Genomic DNA, 19,887 nt, shown 5'->3' with positions numbered 1-19,887 from the left:
TGGGGCATCAATCAAACAATTAATATCATCAGTTTCAGAGCAATTTCAGGTTATGACCTATTGACAGTCACAGTAGCTTTGCTAAGCCCACATGTATGTACCAGGAATACCATCTACACACCACCACATGTACCAGCATGGCTGATGGGTGCAATATCCAAACTTTCTGTGTAGATATTCTCAACAAAAAAGTATATCTAGTCCATTCTGCAGGTGGGCCATAATCTTAGAAACAGTTTGATGGGTGAGCTGATTTGTTTTCCAGTCCTGTATTTGTTTCATGATCTTTGGCCAACCTAACGAGTGGACTGATCTGATTCTTGGAGAAGAGCATCTATATAGTGATTAGTCTTTGATGAATGGACTGGATCTTGTGTCAATGTGCCTCGCTAGCACGTCTGTCATGTGCAGGAGCTGCCTTGAAACCATGTATGGGCTTCGCGAACCTCAAATGACCCACAATCTCAAAATTTAGCAAGTCTAAGAACATCAAGTGCCAATTATCATGATCCGCCATCCCAATCAACAGGATCCGGACTCCAAATTTTCACACTATAGAGCAACTTCTTTCTTAAATCACATGAGAATGAATTTCTGGCCATTATTCTGGCAGTATGAGAAATGTCAGCTATGACTTTCTGGCCATTTTTTTGACAGTTTGAGAATGGTCAACTATGAATTTCTGGCCACTATTCTGGCAGTTTGAGAATGGTGAGCTCCTAAAATACTACTCTCAGTTTTCATCCTAATTCCTAGCTATCTCTAGTTATATAAGCCGAAAAACTATTTTACAAAATTTGTGCCGCTCGATTAGCAGACGAGCACAAAGATTGGAATTCATCTTTGCAATAAATTAATTAAAACAGACTAATATAGAAAAAACCAACATTCAGTTGGATTGAGCATCTACTCTGGCTTCCTAGCTGACTGAACCTTCTCGGCCGCTTCTGCTGCTGCCAAAGCTGCTTTACTCAGCCCCATCTTCTGTAGCTCATTCAGGAATCCATCAACATCAGCTGCACTGATTCCGTATGGTGTGTGAGCAGCACTAGGAAACGACCTGCTCTCCACCTCTTCTTTGTACTCTAAAAGAGCCTTATTAATCACATCACCCACATGGCCATACTGCTTACAGAATTTTGGGGTGACCTGCAAAAAGGCGACATTCACTTGAGGAGAATTTCTTAGATAAAATCAGGAGAAAACTACCAAAAAAAAAGTAATCCAGGCACCTTTGCATGATGAGGATGTTGCAACATGCCCAACAGATCATGGTAAACCAGCACCTGCATCAATGTTCTCATGTTGTCAGTCAACATCATAGACCTAAAGCTTTTAATACAACAGCTGCAGAAAGGCTGCCATGGATAGATCAGGAGAGAACTGCATGTGTAATCCTCCTGTGCTGTCGTATGATAAGCAACAAGAGAACATGAGTTCTTTAAGCCTTTTCCCCAAGGGATGGAAAAGGCAAAAGTGGTTTAGGTTTGAAAAAGATGAAGAGGTATCAATTGACTCATGGATCTTAACTCAGTCCAACATCTGACCTATATTTATCAGCAATAGTTAAAGAGAAATGTTCCAGTGCTCTTTTAGTACTGTTAGTTATAGTGCTCCTAATTGCGTCTGTCACTAAGTCCAAATCAATTGATCTGAACTGTCTACTAATTCCAGCACATTTTATAGGCTACCATGTAAAAACACACTGATCGCATGATCCAATCCATCTCTGATGTGTCCTTATTTGTAGCCATTGTTTTGCCAAGCATGGATTGGATGGTTAAGATTGCCTGACAAACGTGACTCTTAAGAATCATAAGCAATCTATGGAATCTAACAAATAGATTGATCAAATTGTTGATTGAACCTATTTTGTGTAAATGATCTGGATCATCCATATTAAAGGCTAATGATTAGATAGTTGCAATTGTCAGTTTAGTGTAATATTTGAATGCTAGCCCATAAATTGTGTTGGATCTAATGCACAGTCTAGTCAAGTGACTGGATTGACCAAGTGTCCCAATGCAACTAGAAGCACTATAACTACCAATGCTCTAAGAGCACTGGACCATTTCTCATGGTTAGAGGTTATGAAGGAAGGGAAAAAAAAAAACGGTGATTTTTTTTTCCTTTGAGAAGATGAACTAAATTTATAAATTAAAAGACAAGGAATTCCCAACACACAAGAACAAACAATGGATTAAGCAATCCTAAGAAGCATAGAAAGAAAAGGGGGAAAAAAGACAACGTTGACTCCTCACCAAGGCATGCAAAATTGGTTAAGTGATGGTAATAACTTAACCCATTACGCCTTACGCTCCCATACAAAAAGAAAAAAAGAAAAAAAAGAACTGTAACGGTAAGATAACTTTGATAAAAACCGGTGTTTGGAGTTGATTTTTACTCTTTTCTTCTTCTTTTTTTAGTATGTTTTTTCATTTATTGAAGTGATTGTGAGTGAGAGTGGGAATAGGGCTGGAGCTAGGGGTCAGAGGAGGAGTGGGAGTTGGGGTATATTTGGTGGTTTACGACTAAGACCTCACGTGCTCCCGTGGCTGATGATGTGGATGTTGTGGAGCCTGAAAGGCTCTCATTCAATCTAATTCTATTTAGGAAAAAGACAACAAAACAGAGGAGGCAAAAATAAAATGTGGGGTAAAAATGCATTTGAGAAGCTTGGTAGGGCAGCAACAAAATTATTCATACATGGCAACATAACTCCAAATGTTGCCAACTCCTTCTAAAGGCAAGTGGTGATCGATAGATGACGCAGGGAAGAGCATGAAAAAGTGAAGAGGAAGATCACCATCTTCCTCAAGTGATTAAAACCTTAAATCCATAAGAAAAGAAAGAGATAAAACTCGAATATTTTTTATTGAATAATGTCGAATGTTTATGATTTCTCCATTACACTATTAATAAAGAAAAAATAAATCCTAATTTGAAATTACCCAAAATAGGAAAATTCTAACCCTAATTGAAATTTACCCAAAATAGTAAAACTCATTTAAAGCCTAATTTGCCAAAAATAGAAAGTCCAGATAAGCCTTACTGGAGGAGTCCTAGCATGATTAGAAGTAATTTATAAAAAGATGGTAAATCTAAAACTCCAAAAAAAAGGAAATACGACAAAAATCAAAATTACTAAAAATAGTAAATTTTCCAAAAAATCCTATTTTTGAACTAGAAGTGTGCGTTTTCCAGCAAAACAGGCAGGCGCAGCCCACTAAGTGGGTTGGTTGACCCCATAAATCTTGTTACAGTAAAGATTGATAGTTCGCGCATCTCATAATGATACTCAGATCAAAAGTTATGGCTAATTTATGGTTCACACTTTAAACAACAATTTCTCCCTATCCGGATTAAACTTCTTCAAACAGGACGTGCCTAGGGCCCAATTACGTCATGCCCTACGTCGGATTGGGCCCGAATCTAACAGATTACTTCCACTTCCGTTTGGCCTTCTTTTGGTCCGGCCATGCTAGGAATGTATCTGTGCCACGCCTACATCAATATAGCGGAAGAGGGGGGAGGAGTGAAGGCACCCACATTTCACGACACATGTAGTGTACTAAGATGAAAGGGTGTGCGTGGCCACCTTTACACACATATGACAAACCATATAATACACTATCTGCGACGGTTGGACTAACCTAACTAGACGTACCATGATCAATTTTATGGTGTACTGCCACTTTGAAACGGTATTCCATGAATCAATTGATGCATTGGAGGTAATTTTATTTTAATTTTTAATGTTTTTGCCCTTATGAAAAGGATGGTTGATGAGTTTAAAGAGAAAAATATGGTGCAGATTGTGATTGACAATGAAGCAACATATGAGTCAGCGAGAAAAATATTGAAAGAGGAGAAAATTTATTCAGGTAATTGTGCTGCAAATTATATCGACCTCATATTAAAAGATTTTAGAAAGAAGAAGAATGTTACAAAATTGATTGAAAAGACAAAGCAGGTGACGACATTCATCTACAATCATAACCAAGTAATCATGACAATGAGAAAGTTCACGAAGGGAAGAAAGTTTCTTAGGCTTGTGGTGACTCGATTTGCGACAAATTTTATTGCCCTTGAGAGTTCATACGAACATTGGGGAAAATTAAATGAGATATTTGCTTTGTGAGAGTGGCACAACACAAAGGACGACAGGAAATATCGATGATACCAGTTGAGATTCTGTAGACCATTAGGGACAGCAAATATTAAAAAGAGGTCATAAACATCCTCATGGTGATGGAATCACTGATGAGAGTCCCCCATCTTGTAGAATCTGATGAGATACCTACTATGGGCTTCCTTTATGATGCTATGGGGAAAGTGAAGCTTGTTATTCATTATGATTGTACAAATTATATAGATGATGAGAAGATGATTGATAAGCATTGAAAGAATCAGCTTCACCACAACCTTCATGCATCAGGTAAAGTCTAATTCTAGTAACATGCAGCAGGTAAAATCTCATTCTACTAACGTCTCATGCATGTTCTTTATACACTTGTTATTAGTTATTGCTAAGTTATTTTTATGGTGCAATCATTAAAGTATCTGTTGTTGTTGTTGTTGTTATTTAGGATACTATTTAAATATGTGATACCATTATATGCTACAACATTTTTTAACAATAAAGAGATTAGAGCCCGACTTGCATGTCTTCAAACATCGGGCTCTAATTTTGTTATTTCAATGCCCAAAATAATATAATTTTTTTTGTTTATTGCCCACAGTTGGAAATATATAAACTTCGCATGGGCAGTTTCTCTGATGCACTTACACAAAGGGCAATCTTTTAGACAACTCCGTGTAATAAATTGATGATTTATTACACTTGTTGTAGAAATTACTTTATTAATGATGTAGAATGGATATAACAATCTACTATTATCTAAATAACATATGTTTTTTTTTCCTATACAACTGATTAATGGATACATTTTGGAGAAAGGGAAAAAGCTCTTAAGATAATAATAGTGAAATTTTTGAGCAAGACAACTTGTTCCTCTTGCTGCGAGAGGAACTGAAGTTGTTTTGCACTCATCCATTTGAAGAATAAGAATAGGTTGCATGCTAGGTCACTAGATTGGCTCATGTACATGCACTACAACATAAAGCTAAAAAAACAAAATTCAAAGCATGTGACGAACCTGGTTGAATAATACAACTTTTTTCCAATAAGCTTGGAAAATATTTACATTGAAAAGGACCCACTTCTACCTTGGTTGGAATAAAGGGAGAAATAGATAAAAGAGGTCAATGAAGAAGTAAAGGTGCACGACTAATTGTTATGCATGGAGCATCATGCGAGTCGTACAACTGTCTTGGAGCTGGAGAGGGTTACAAAAGATTTCACCCAAGATTAGCAACAACCAAACTGAGACAGATGACAATAATGCACCTGTTGATTTTTTTCTAGTGTTACTCAACACGGGGTATGACCATTTACAGAGGTCGAGGCCAATGTACATTGACTGATCTTATGAGTGTACTGAATCACGAAACAACCAACCAAGAGAGGAGCATCATGGGGAGGCTAGCACTGATAGCAATAGAGGAGATGGAGCACCAAGATATCAGATGGCTTACAAATATGGAGATGGATATGACCATGGACAGTATAGCGTGCCCAGGACACTTTCTTATAAGACCAGTCCTCAATATATCCATATGGAGTAGAGCGAAATAAGGGATATAAGGGATATAGATATCCAGATCCGGATCCAAGTCACTCGTTATCACATTCTCACTCTCCTCCTTGGAGTACAGTGATACCAGGGGCAATACAGGTACGGCTATAGTGGTGGCTATAACTATGGGTATACGTCTACCACTAGTGTATATTCTTGCTCGGGTTTGACATAGCAGATGCCCAATAGCAATGATGATCGTAATCAATCTGATGCAGGACAATTAACCACTTGCTCTAAAAGCTCGAAATGTTAGAGTGTGGCAAATTAATCCCTTCATCTCATAGCCCAGGCCCAACATCTCCTGGGTTAGGACCTAAACCGAACCTCCCTCGTGGGCCCCAAATTACATGAGTACCGCCTCACACAGGCTGCCTACCTCGAGTGTGTCCCTGCATCTCATAGGCTACCCCACTCAAGCCCAGTGTGAAATGCGCATTAATCACCCTCGGTGAGGAGTCTCAAACACGAGACCTCCCCCGTGGGCCCCACCCACCCCGAGTGTGCCCCTGCATCCCACAGGCGACCCCACTCGAGCTCGGTGTGAAAATGCCCCTGCATTACAGTCATCCTCAGGTTTCATTGAAATGATCTTTCCCTTTGACTCTATTTATTATGAATATGTGGCACCTGTTCCAAGAAAATATTCTTACCAAATAGTGGACTGTTACACCATCATATACATGTTCAAAACCATGAAGGAATACATATTTGGAATCCTCCCAATATTTTCAATTTTCCCTCCTTTTTTTTTTTTTCTTTCTTGATTTTTTGCTAAAAAAATCAGCCACTATGGCCCTGTAATGGTAACGGTTTTACAGTTGGCCATTACGGCCCTGTAAGGGAAACGGTTTTGCAGCCATATGGCCCTGTAACGGTAACGGTTTTAAAGTTGGCCATTACAGCCACCGCTACCATTACAAGATTCCTTGCTCCTCATCTTTGGCCCACATAATGACTATGAGAGACTCCCTTCCATAGAGATACGCTGAAATGGGCATGACAGACCAACACAGCCTCCCTGAGAGCAGAGAAAGCAGGCTGATAGTCAGTCATCGCTTTGACTGGGCCTGAAAAAACAATCATCACCTTCCACTTATCATCTTCCAGCAGACAACACCTCCATCCCATAGGACCCTCATTTCAGATTCCTAAATCCAAGTACCCTGCAGCACCAACAATCATATGACGATGAAGGCCAGCTGACCATGCTGACTTCAGTTGGCCTGTTTACTCCAGATAATGTCTCTCCAGTTCCTTGAGATCATAGATCCAATATCCCCCTAAAACTATTAGGATTGAGAGCCTGTATGCAAATATCCGCCTGTATGCAGATATCTGCCTCGATCATCTTCCCAATCTTTTCTATCGAAGATTCAACATCATTAAGATGGCAAACCTCGTGATTTGTTCATCTCTTTTTCAGTGAAACTCGATGTTGCAGACCAGCTTGCCACCCAAGAAAACCATGCTGTCTCTCACTGAGGAATCTCTGGTCACTGCGATTCTGTACAGATCCAAAGAATTTCAGCCAATGAGCAATCACACAGCCATATATCTTCCCAAAACTGGATTCTATACCCTATATTTACCTTGAATCCGATTCCTGATAATGAGTGTCAAAGCCACCTTTCCATTTACACCCCGCTCTTTAGAGTCACCCAGCTTACAAATGTTTAGCCAAAATTCCAAACTTTCCCTACTATTAGCACAATTTGGATCCCATTCTCTATTTTGGAGACTGTACTTTTCTTCTATGATTAGGATAATGCTTAGATGATGATGATTTTTTTTCCCATGATTCTCCTCCACAGGCCTCCTTTCTCGACTTTGAACCTCCACCGCCATTTGCACAAGTCTTGAATTTCTCTCCCTAATTCTACCCAAACCCAAACATCCTTCTTGTTGTTTATTTTTATTTTATTTTTGACGGTCTTTGATTTTGAACCTCCTCCCAGTTTACTAAGTGAAATTCCTTTTGCTAACTCTTTCTTTCCTTCCCATAAAAAGCCATGCTAATTTTTTTTCCAAGTTCTTAGTTACCACGCCCGGACTCTTGAACATGGATCTCTTGAACATGGATAAAAAGTAAACATGGAGATTGGCCAGGTCTGCTTTGATGACGGTTATACGAGCCCCAAAAGAGAGGTAGCACCTTCGCTAAGTTGCCAACAACTTTTCAAAATTTTCTCTGTTGATAGAGCAGCCCCAAGTCCTGAGAATTTCATTCAGATTCAGCTTCACAGAAAACCAACATGCCATCTGCAAACTGTAGGTATGAAATAGAGAAGGCCGGACCTACAAGAAAGCCCTTTAAGATTCCAACCTCATCTACTTTCTGAAACATCTGACTCAGCCCTTCTACCATAATCACAGCAGGAATAGAGAAAGGGGGTCTCCCTCTCTTAAACAGAGATAGCTAGAGAATCAACCACCCAGTAACCCATTGATGAGTACTGAAAAAGAAGCCATTGAGAAAAAAACCAATCAAATGCACCCAATGTTACAAACTATTGGATGGACCCCGAGGACTAAAGAGCTGAACCTACGGTTGTCTGTTGTATAGCTACTAAGATAGCATCCTAGAGGACATGGCTCTCCAGGAAGAGGAATTATACGATGTGTGGCTCAGATATTTGCAAACTATACACCGGTTTTCTGTTCTAACAAGTGGACCCCATGCTTTACAAATCCAGAGGATGGGTCTCTAGAGTCCCCTATTGATGGAGCATGCTCAAGAATCTCCTGGACTAGAACATCCAGAGAAAAATATTAGGACCATTCTTAGTTGAATGTGGACAGTTGCATTTCTACCCTTACTCCATCTACCAGTGGACCACAAATCAAATGGTTACGATTGTCTTTTTGAGGTATAATCCACCCTTGGGGGGCACAATAGACCAACGATCTGGATTACCAAACCATGGTCCCCGCTTGTCAGAATTGGGAACCTATGCAAACTGTGCAAAGATGCAAGCTACGTATCATCTAATTCCTCTTCCAGGAAACAGAGGATTGATGACCAAGAAGTGCGTGTGTGTGGCCCTTGATGTATGAGACTTGTCCATACCATCTGACATCTCTGATGTATTAAAAAGAAAAAAAGATTTTTTTCGAAAAAAAAAAAAGAAAGATGAGTTGAGTGTGTGCATGTCCACAGGGAAAATTGGTGACCTCAACATTGCTTAGATGAAAAATTAATAGCAGTTGTAAACAGTGGTTTCCCTAAAAGAGCTCACCTAGCCTTGAAAACACTAGAAAACAGGATCAAGAGAATTCATTCAATCCACAATAGGAGTTCAGTCAAACTCATTGAAAAATTCAACTTAATTTTATCGGTAAAAAAAATTCCGCTTGTCTTTCCATGCATGCTAAAACTATAGCAAGGTTAGTACAATGATTTCTAGAGTTGTAAAGGAAAACAGCCATGGGAACAAATGTTTTGGGATATGCATCTATGGCCATTCCCTGCATGTTCTAACAATATACATCCACATTAAGTGGTTGACTAGTAAAAACCAATAGAACATCAAAATGTTGCTCTGGGATCAGCATCTAATTGCCCTCCCCAGAATTTCGTAACATGCAGCTATGTTAGTCATTTGACAGGTTAAAACTAAGGGCCCGTTTGGATCCTTGTATTAGTCAATCCAGGATTGACCAACACATGAACTTCAATTTTATTTTTTTTAATTTTTAATTTAGCCAATCCAGTTTAAATTTCATGCATTGGCCAATTGCAGATTGACCAATACAAGAATCCAAATGAGCACCAATATATTTTCATTGTCGCTCCATGGGTTATTTAACTTTGAGGGAGCAGTCATGCGATGACAACCCTTAGGGATGAATCTAAGCAAAAGGCTTAATAGGTTTTACACAATCGAGGGGCTCAAGGATTAGCCTCACAGCTGAGCCTGAGAATTAATTTTTTTGGTCCCTCACATAAATGAGGAGTTCATGGATGCCCTTCATACAGATGACATGTAATGCATTTTGTCAAGGGACCCCAACATGAAACTCATACCCATCCTAAGTGACCTCTGCAAATGACTTCTGTTGGGTTGTCAGTGGGTATTCAGAGCTGTAGGTACCCGATGGATCTCAACTGATTTTAACAGGTCTAATTCCAATTTTTTGCACCTGTCGTGAAAATGGATTGGGTTCAGTTCCGTCCTTTCAGGAATTAGGACCTGGTCATTTGGGTCTGGTCGGGTCCACCAATTTGGACCTGGTTAAAATTGGGTGGGGTCCAACTCTGTTCTAGCGATTTTAATGGTATATGTATATTAAATATATACGGACTAATCTAGCAGCCAAATGAAGTTACCTAAGCCATTACCTCTCCCCCTAAAAAAAAAAAAAAAAAAACTAAGCCATACGCAGGTAAGAGAGCCATTTACAACACCATGCATGTGTCCAAGTAGCAAATGTGTGTTTGATCTAATCCATCCATCAGGTGGCCCAACTAGAAATCAAGATTTAAAGAACCATTGGGTACCCAATGGGTACCCAACGGGTAGCTGATCCTGATTGGATCTGGATCTGGGTTTGGGTCCTCAAGAATGAGACTCGGGCACGAAACTGACTAAGACTAGGGGTGTACACGAACCGAGCTAGCTCGGTTAGCTCGCTCGACTCGACTCGAAAAAGCTCGATTCGACTCGGTTCGAAGCTTGGTTCGAGCCGAGTCGAGCTGATTTTGTGAGCTCGAAAATGAGTTCAAGCAGGCCCCAGCTCGACTCGACTCAACTCAGATCAAATATAGCTTGAATCCAGCTCGAATCGAACTCGGATCGAACCAGTTCAGTGACTCGGTTACTTTGCCATTGATGTTGCTCACCAACTTTGATAAAATGACTCAACAAAATGTGGCTGGTGGCAAGGCAGGTTTGGGGAGAGAGTGTGTTCACTTTTGAAGACCAACTACAAATATGGTTTGGATTTTGCTTTTGTATGCGACGTCAGCATCTGTGCCCCCCTCAATAGATGCTTATGCGGTACACTTTTTGGGCCTGTTTGGATATGACGAATCCACAATGTTGACATGGATAGCTGTTGTATTATCTTTTCAGCACTAGCCAAGTGGATTTAAAAAGGGTGTTGTTTGGATAGTAAATGAAATATGAGATTTATTAGATAAGAGTCATTTTATATCTTGAGCAAGGTAATGTAGACAAGAGTAACACTATTGTAGATGGAAGTACTGGTTACTTTGCTAGGCCGTAGTTTTCTTTGTAGTCAAAACAACAAAAAACCAACAGAGAAGAGAAACGTTTCCTTCTCGTCTTCATGTGAATTACTTGTGTCTAGGGGTGCACATCGAGTTGAACCAAGTCGATAGTTTTCTTTATAGTCGGTGGGGCTGTCATGAAACAAATACCTTTTTTTCTTTGTTTTTTTGGGGTTTTTATGTTACTTAGAAGGTGTTTGATAAAATACCTGTAAAACCATTGCCCCTGTTTGTAAAACAGTGGGATTTTGAAGTTGCAGTTCAGGTGTTTGTGGAAATGCCTTAATGGCAAACTCGGCTCGATCTTGACTCGAACTCGGCCCGAGCTGCTGACCGAACTGAGCCGAGCTGGCCAGTCAGGCTCGAGGACAGAGCCGAGCTGAGGTCAGCCAGTGTTCGAGCCGAGTCGAGCTGAGGCCAGCTCGACTCGGTTCGACTCGATGTACACCTCTAACTAAGACCCAGTAAGATGTTAACCAGTTAAGTCAGGAACAAGTACTATAGGACCCAACCTAAACCCAACCTGTTGACAGCCCTTGCTTCTTTTCACTTAAATCCTTTTCTTTTCTTTCAGATGGTGCCAAGAAGTAAGCACAAGCATCCACAAACCCTCCATGAACCATAGAACACACCAAATTTGATTGTAGGATTAAAAAAATAAATATCTACATCAGCCTCCAGACTTGAATCACAACTTCAGAACCTCTTATCAGTTGAAATCCAACTATGACAAGAGTGTCATAAACTCACAAACCAGAATGCCTCTTGATCCATGCACCCTGGAAGGCTGGAACAAACACAGGCACCCACTTCACTAGATATGCATAATTGGGGACAAAAAGGTTCATTTAACACAACTCGAGTTCCCATCCATCAGACAGTATCCTATGCATGCATCTGTTTGTTACGCTATTTGTGTGCATTCATCACCAAAGACATGCAAACGGGAGGGAATCCATCAAAATCTAACTGACGTTTATGTGAGAGTTGAGCATGCAGATCAAGAGACCTTAAAAAGGAGTCATCATTTGCTCAAACATTCTACCATGACCGTTGTTCCATAGCCACAGTACGTGTTGCAGCAGAAATTTATGGCCAGTGTTTGGATGAGGCAACTAAGTAATTTGCTTGAGATCACAATTGAGTATTAGAATGTTTGTATGACTCTCAAATAAATCAAGGGTTCTCCACATCAATTCAATTCACCATTTCGGCAGTCAGGTACGTGTCTAAAAAATTCAACAGTCCCCACACCTTAGAGATTAACCTGATATCTAATAATATGTAGATGATAATAATATTTGGCAACTACCATAGTGATTTGGTCCTAATTGCACGAATCTATGATGAAACCGTGAAGCATCTATTCGGTATTTTGGTTTGGTAATGGATCCTAACCATTCAAATGGATGCTTCACAAAAAGACAACCAGTTATCCAAATTGAAAAGTCAAAATAAGGTTAAGGCCTTTGAATCAGTCAATTTTTCATATTTTTATGATATGCTTATCCACAACAGGCCCATGATTTGGACAGCTTGGATTCACATACGTGACTACGTCATAGCGGATGAGTTGTCACCAATAAATAAATGTTGTGTATTCAGTACAATGAATTGGCCCTTTCTTTTGCAGAAATATTTTGTTACTCTGGCGAAGTCTGATGCTCCACATGCATGCATGCTTGCAATAAAAGGTACTTTTTTTTTAGAGCTAACACCACTTTTATTAAGAAAAAGAGAGATGATGAGAGATCAACAAAGAGTTTTTTTTTCTTTTTTTTTCTTTTTTGTTTTTGAAAGGTATCACCAAAGAGAAATTGCAAGCAAGATAAAAAAGAATCAAAAGATGCTCCATAAATGGAGGCAAAAGGCTCGAGAAACAATGCTCCAGATGAGACATCCACATTCGCTCACCTGAAAATCTCATCAGGGCACCACTGACGATTGCAAAAATACCTTTCCTTACGCTCAGCCCAAATCGATCATAAACCGGCAAGATGAGTAGCATACCAAAAATTCACTGAAAACGTGATCATATCTGCTCCCCAGCAGACATCTAATGGATGGTTAATGCAGAAAATACTCAACTGTCCAAATTCAATAAGCAGATGTCCATTAATTTAGGGTCAAGATGAATCGATCAAACATTCTAGGACTATGCCCTACCTACGCTGGGTCCCACTATTTGGACAGTCTAATTTAAGGTACATGTCGCGTGAACAATTTTTATGTGCAAGTGTATGGAGTATCATGCTTCGCCAGAGTAACAAATGAATCTACTTTCTTCCAACAGTAAAAGGAAGAAAAGAAAAGAAAGAAAGATGCTTTCCTGATCGTATTAATAGCAGAAACGCTGAAAATCAACTAACCTGGCCGCTGCAGAAAGGGCCAGCTCCAATGCCTATGGTGGGGATCTGAAGGACAGAGGTTGCAGCAGCAGCTACAGGTGCAGGCACGCATTCTAGCACAACTGCGAAACATCCAGCCTCCTGTAGAGCGACCGCCGTCTCCACAACCTGCAAGACCCAACAATCAGCAAGACACAGAGGGGGGGAAAAAAAAAAAACCTTGGAGGAAGAAGACAACCTTGATGGCACTGGCGACATTTCGTCCCTGAGGCCGGAACCCACCAAGGACGCTAATCGCCTGCGGCGTGAGTCCCACATGCCCCATGACTGCAATTCCAGCTTCTACAATCCCCCTCGCCGCTGTAATTCTAGAAGGCGCCCCTCCTTCTAGCTTGATTGCATCCATGCCCCCTTCCTTCAGCACCCTCACCGCAGTATCAACAGCCTATCCATTTTTTTTTTTTTTTTTTTTTTTTTTTTTTTTTTTTTTTTTTTTTTTTTTTTTTTTTTTTTTTTTTGTGTGGGGGTGGGTGGGGGGGGGGGGGGGGGGGGGGGGGGGGGGGGGGGGGGGGGGGGGAACCCAAAAAAAACACATTCTTTTTTAATTTCTTTTTTTCATAACCAGGAATTTCAACGTGCCGAAAGGCAAAAGGGCAAACGGGTGGGAAGCCGAGGGAAAATAAAAGAGGAAGGGGAAGGCAGGGTGGGGTCCGGAACAAAGGAATTTGAAGTCGGAAAGCAGTTCTCCCCGGTTAGGTGAGGCCGACCGGGTAACCGAGGGGTTACCTTGGAATGGGGGCCCCTTGAGGTCTTTGTCTTAATTTAGGTCCACCTTTTTAAATATTTTAGGCTTTGGGCCCAAACCAATAAACAAACCGGTGGCCTTTCGGAAACATTGGTAATCACCATTAAAACTTCTGGCCAAATTTTGGTCCAATGGAAGGTGGTTTAATTTGGGAACCATAAGTTTGGAGGAAAAAACATTCTTCTCTAATTCTTTTTAAAATAGAGAATTCTCAGTATTGTTTTCTATGGAATGGTTCACCTAAGATTTAGATCTACTTAATTTTTTAAATAATATTATAAAATAAGCTTTCAAAATAGATGGACGGTGTTGAAGTCACACCTCGAACCACCCAGACCGCGCTGGGAAGCAGATTTCGTGCGGAAGCCTTTCGCAACGAAGTTCATGCGAATGGATGATGGGTGGGGCCACTGCCATGTTTGTGGGAAATCTACCCTGTTCATCCATTTTTTGAGATCATTGTAGAAAATTGTATAAAAAATGAGGTAGATCCAAAAGTCAAGTGGGCCACACAAGAAAAAACAGTGAGGATTTAGTGAGCACCATTGAAATAATCTTATGGCTATAAAAGATTTGTACCATGTTATAGTTTTCATGTTTTCACTTCATCCTAGCTGTATTGTCCTTATAAACGGTTTGGATGACATAGAAACGTGGAGTTGGAGCCCCGGAGGGTTTCAACGGTAGAATTTCTTTTCCCAAATTTCCCTCTCGTGTGACCCACTTGAGTTTTGGATCCAACTCATTTTTTATTACATGTCCTGAAATGAGCTCGTAAACGGATGTACGGAGTGAATTTCTTACAAACATCACGGTGGGCCCCACCAAGCATCCTTGCGCAGGAACTTGGTGCAAAAGGCTTCCGCGGGAAATCCCGCCCGAATTAATGGAAGCGTATTACGTGGGTCCGGCCTCACCCAAACGGTGCGGCCTTTAGTGTGGGTCTACCTTGGTACTTGTATTCTATGTCCGCACCGTCCATCAATTTTTCTATATTAATTTAAGGCACGGCGAAACAATGAAGTAGATCCAGCCCTAAGGTAGACCATGCTACATGAAACATTGGTGATTGGACGCCTCACCATTAAAAACTTATTCCAACCCACAGTGATGTTTCGTTAATGTTCATTTTCCATTTGACGAGGTCTTCGATGAGGTCACATAAACCTCTACGTAAGGAGGAAAAAAAAAAAAAACAAACATTAAGTTAATCCAAAACTTTTGTATGCAGCAAATTTTATATATATATATATAGAGAGAAAAAAATTACCAACCCACCTACAAGACCATTCCTCACATGTGGCGCTGCATACAGCCAACTAAACCATTAAAATCAAATTGATCAATATTTATAATTATTTTTGGGAGAGAGGGGCCGCCACCGCCACTGAATAGAGAGAGAGAGAGAAACATTCAAAACTCATTTTGGGCCCACCAAATGTTTTTAAATCCAATCTTCCATTATTTGTGGTTCCCACTTGGATAGGGTTGATTTTGAAATTCAAAATTTAAGGGGCCCACCAAATTTTAAGTTTTTGGATGGTTTCACAGATTTAGATGGGGCCCACCAGTTCCGATAGGGATTTTTGGATTACCATAATTTAAAAATAAATATTTATTAAATATAATATAATTATATATGTTAGTTTTATTTTAATTATTATTAATTATTAAATATTATAAATATTATTAAAAATATATTATTTAATCCCATTTGAAGGCAATGCCCATCTTTTAAAATAAGTTGGAGAAACGGTATATTCCATCTTAGATCTGTTTTATGTTTGGGGCCATCTTGTAAAATAAGTTGGAGAAACGGTATATTCCATCTTAGATCTGTTTTATGTTTAGGGCCATCTTTTACAATAAGTTGGAGAAACGGATGGGCAGCACCTAATCCACTCCCAAGAGGAAGAGTCGTAACGTCGGATTTGAAATCGGAACTTCTCCAAATTGGATTGGGGATTACTCATGGCACGAGGTGGCCCACGCTCCATGGCCCACCGTATATATGTTTTATCTACCCGTCTATTTATTTTTATAACTCATTTTAGAGATGTTTTATTCATCCGCCTACTTATTTTTATAGTACATTTTAAGATATGAGCCTAAAAATAATGTGAATCTAAATTTCAAGTGAACCACACAGTTAAAAAATAAAAAGTTTGAAGCCTACTTTTGAAAACTTTTTAACCACCACATAAGTTTTGCATGGACTTTGTATTTCTATTTTCCTTTGTCGAAGTCCATGTAATCTCACAAACAAGTTGGATAGCTAATAAACATTATGGTGGGCCTTAGGAAAGTTTTATTGGTGAGCGTCATTATCCCCACTGTTCTCCCATAGTGTAATCCACTCGAAATTTGTCTCTACTATTTTCATGTGTTGCAGTTCATTTGAAATTTGGATATACTTCAATTTTGAGCGCATATGTGGAAGTAATAAAATAAAATAGATGAACATCATGGATAAGGCACATACATAACAGTGGGCTCCGTAGAGTCTACCATAATACGGTCACATGGTGAAATAAATTTCTACTAGTATGATGAGCTCTGCATTAACCTAAATGATCTTATTGTAATATACCATTCACCCTTTTCATATTCAGACATCATAACAATATTTTACTATAAGACTTTTTATATAGCACTTTATCGCATATGATGACTGTTGAGGTCAAAATCTGGTCAGCACTCCCCTCAGTCTCCTGAACCGTAGACCATTGCAACGTCTTGATCCTACACAATGACAACAGGCAAAGGTGACCCTGGCTAAGTCGGAGGACCCTCCGATGCCTAAGTCAGGTCAAGGGAATTTGGGTCTAAGTGGGGAGTAATGGAGGATGTCAGATCTTACGTACCTATAGTGGTGGGGTCTCAATGTTTTATACCTGACTATTGGACAGTCTGGGCCCGCTATTGTTGGCACGATTTACCCAATCAGCGGGATTCTGACATCATGGGGATATCATACACAAGCCGTGGATCGTGTAGCACATCGTGCGGATGATGCGTATCTGGGAGCGAAGTATTCGACCACGTTCGCTTATGGTAGTTTCCGAATTTGGCAGACAGAGTACCTGCCTCAGCATATTACCTCAGCTCAGCTCGTCTTGACAAGACGTCACTTAGCCTTGGTCATTTAGCTTGCTGAAGCAAACTTTCTTGGTCCCAGTCAAATTAGTGGACCCAGCCTCTTAATTGTCAAGCACTTTCGAAGCTTTCTTTGGAAACCTTTTACTTGAAGTCCGGGGCAAGATGTCGGATTTATCTTATCGAGTCGAACCTCTTATAATCGACGTCAGTGATCGGATTGTTCGTCTTCCGTCAGATGTTAGGAAAACAACTTATCACTTCCGATCGGAGTGTTGAAGTCACTCCGATCTGCAGTCTCAAAGTAAGAGCACCTTTATGGTGAACGACCTCTTTAGGGACGCTCACACCGGGTCAGACGAGCATCGCCTACGTCGTTCACGCACTTGGTTGAATCAGTTTGGTGCATACCCTTGGATTTATTAGAGACTCAGATCTTCCCATAACAGAAGCCCCCTACTCTTCGAGTTCAAATGTGGACTCGGAGAGTAATTACATAAAAGATCACCCACCCAAACTAATGTAATCATGATCTTCGAATTCGAAACATCATATTCTCAGGATTCTGCACCTGTGGCTTGCTTTTTAGTGGACACGTGGCGGCGGTTGCGATTCCGGACAGTTGCACAACCTATGACGAGTTGCCACGTAAGCTCCAGGAAGAATCACTGTGATAGTTTCACCTACTCAGGCGCCGCTTCGTGTATCCGAGCACACCTCTCAATGTCAGAACCATGCTACCTGGCAGGGGCTCGGCCAACGACAGACAACCACGTGTGCTCGAGAATCAGCTTGCAACGATTCGTCTGCAGCCATCACTCCTCACCATTAATGCAGAGATTTTGTATGGCTTATATAAGCTCCTTTCGGATCTGCCCTCCTCACTTGGATCCAAAATTCAGACGCGTACCAGAGGAGGCGATTTCTGGTTAAGGCGATTTCAATCGACTTGAAGTTTCCGGTGGGCGATTCCAACCAACCAAGCTTTTCCGGCAAAGGCAATTTTCGGTGGTCATACGGTGAGTTTCTTCCGTTACTCCTTTTACTTCTCTCCCTAATGTCATTTGAACTTGAAACCGTCCGGGAATATGATGATGACTCCGAGTCGGAGAGCTCAGATGATAGAAGAGGGGCCTCAGAAGGTCCCTTGGAAGTTGTACCCTTACAACCTTTGCCTCAGAGACAGAAAGAGGCAGGGGCTCGGACTCAACGGGCTGACAAAAGGAAAGCTGCCCGGGCCTCACAGGCCACTACCGCCGAGGCTGCTGAAATGCCCACTCATGGGCAAGCTTCGAAGGCAGTCCCCGGAGGCTCCGTTCTATCGAGGTCTCAAATGGCTTAGATCCGTTCGGAGTTCCAGATCCCAAACTCCGTTCGGATAAGGGCCCCGGAGCCCACGGACACCGCTGACGCCCCTGCTGAGGAGGAAGTTGCAATCTTCCTCTGTGCGCTACAATGCGGGCTTCGGCTCCCCCTACATCCTTTCATCCGAGCCATAACAGCTTACCTCGAACTTGCCCTGGGACAATTTACCCCCAATGCTTGGAGGGTGTTGATCTCTTCCTTCATCATTTGGCGCCAAGTTGGGAATCTGGATCTGACCCCGGAGGAGCTGATGAGCTTGTACCTGGTTAAGCACGACAGCTAAGAACCATGGTACTACTTCGCAACCCGAGGCAGCAAAGGGTCGGGGCTGGTGATGAACCTTTCGTCTTCCAACAAGGATTGGAAGAATAAGTGGTTCTGGGCTGCGGGCGAGTGGGAGGCGCCAGCGGCGGAGCTTGGGACTCTAACGACTCGAGTTCCCACCCGATTCACGAAACCAGGTCAGCTTTTGATTCTTTTTTCCTTCCATTTTTTTAAAAAAATCTCTTTTTGCTTCGGTCATAATAGAGCCTTCTTTATCCTTGTAGATTTTTTGAGGGGCACGCCACTCCTTGACTCGGCCCAGAAGAACCGCATTGCCAAGGCTAGGGCACGATCGGGGGAGCTTCGCTCTTGGACGGACCTGATTACCGCGGCTAATCTTCACTGGTCCGGGCTTTGCAAGTCCCAGCCTCTCCCCACATCCTTCAATGAGTTGTCATCTTATTACATTTGGTGAGGTTAACTTCATTCACTTGGTTGTTGATCCTTTATTCCTCACGCAGGCATGGACGAGGCGTCTGGTTCTTGGAGGAGGAAAGCCGCTCCAACGGCAGAGGAGATGTTGAGGACCGAGTCGAGGATGAAGACTACTGTTCAGAGGAGACAGGCCGCCCCTCGCGGGGAGGGCCCTTCTACTGCAGTTCCAATTGTCACGACTCCTGCTGTAGTGCTTGCTGATATGCAGGTTCCTGCTACGGTGCTTGCCGATACGCAGGTTCCGACAACCATTGTTCCCTCCTCAGTAGTAACCATTACTCATTCCTTTCCTCCCACCGCCGTTCCTCCTATCGCGGAGGCCCCCCACCTGCAGCCCCCGAGCCCTGCATTGTTGTACCCTCTTCCTCTGAACGGGAGGAAGCCATCAGGATGACTGACGATATGCTCTCTCCCCTCGACGCTGGAAATGAGTTCGGAGCAGAGGCCCAAACTTCAGTAGGCAGTCGGGCTGGGGCTGAGGAGGCAGAGGTTTCAGTCGGGCTACCACTTATCTTGTTTGACACCTTGGGCCGCCAAACACGCCCCCAAAGAGGAGATAGCCAAACTCCTTACCAAGTTGGA

The 19,887-nt window shown here is 41.6% G+C and overlaps 1 protein-coding gene across 1 annotated transcript; it reads right to left on the bottom strand.

Moving 5' to 3' along the window:
• Positions 1-737: 737 nt before the first annotated feature.
• On the bottom strand, positions 738-17,997 carry LOC131224258 (3-methyl-2-oxobutanoate hydroxymethyltransferase 1, mitochondrial-like). Its single transcript, XM_058219792.1, has 5 exons — positions 17,923-17,997; positions 13,519-13,725; positions 13,302-13,448; positions 1,233-1,286; positions 738-1,149 (listed from the first exon to the last, which is right to left on the bottom strand). Exons 1-5 carry the CDS (start codon positions 17,995-17,997, stop codon positions 907-909), a joined length of 726 nt encoding a protein of 241 aa, XP_058075775.1. The 3' UTR covers positions 738-906.
• Between the last annotated feature and the right edge of the window lie 1,890 nt (positions 17,998-19,887).

This window comes from Magnolia sinica, chromosome 13 (genome assembly GCF_029962835.1).
Source record: "Magnolia sinica isolate HGM2019 chromosome 13, MsV1, whole genome shotgun sequence".
Classification (NCBI taxonomy): Eukaryota; Viridiplantae; Streptophyta; class Magnoliopsida; order Magnoliales; family Magnoliaceae; genus Magnolia; species Magnolia sinica.
The sequence above is the reverse complement of the archived record's forward strand: the minus strand, read 5'-3'. Positions and strand labels throughout refer to the sequence as shown.

Coding starts and splice junctions, on each gene's coding strand:
- LOC131224258 (XM_058219792.1), bottom strand. CDS start 17,997: ATGGCTGCAGACGAATCGTTGCAAGCTGATTCTCGAGCACACGTGGTT. Junction 13,726..17,922: donor GTTGGCCGAGCCCCTGCCAG/GTAGCATGGTTC, acceptor AAAAATGGATAG/GCTGTTGATACTGCGGTGAG. Junction 1,150..1,232: donor AACATCCTCATCATGCAAAG/GTGCCTGGATTA, acceptor GCCTTTTTGCAG/GTCACCCCAAAATTCTGTAA.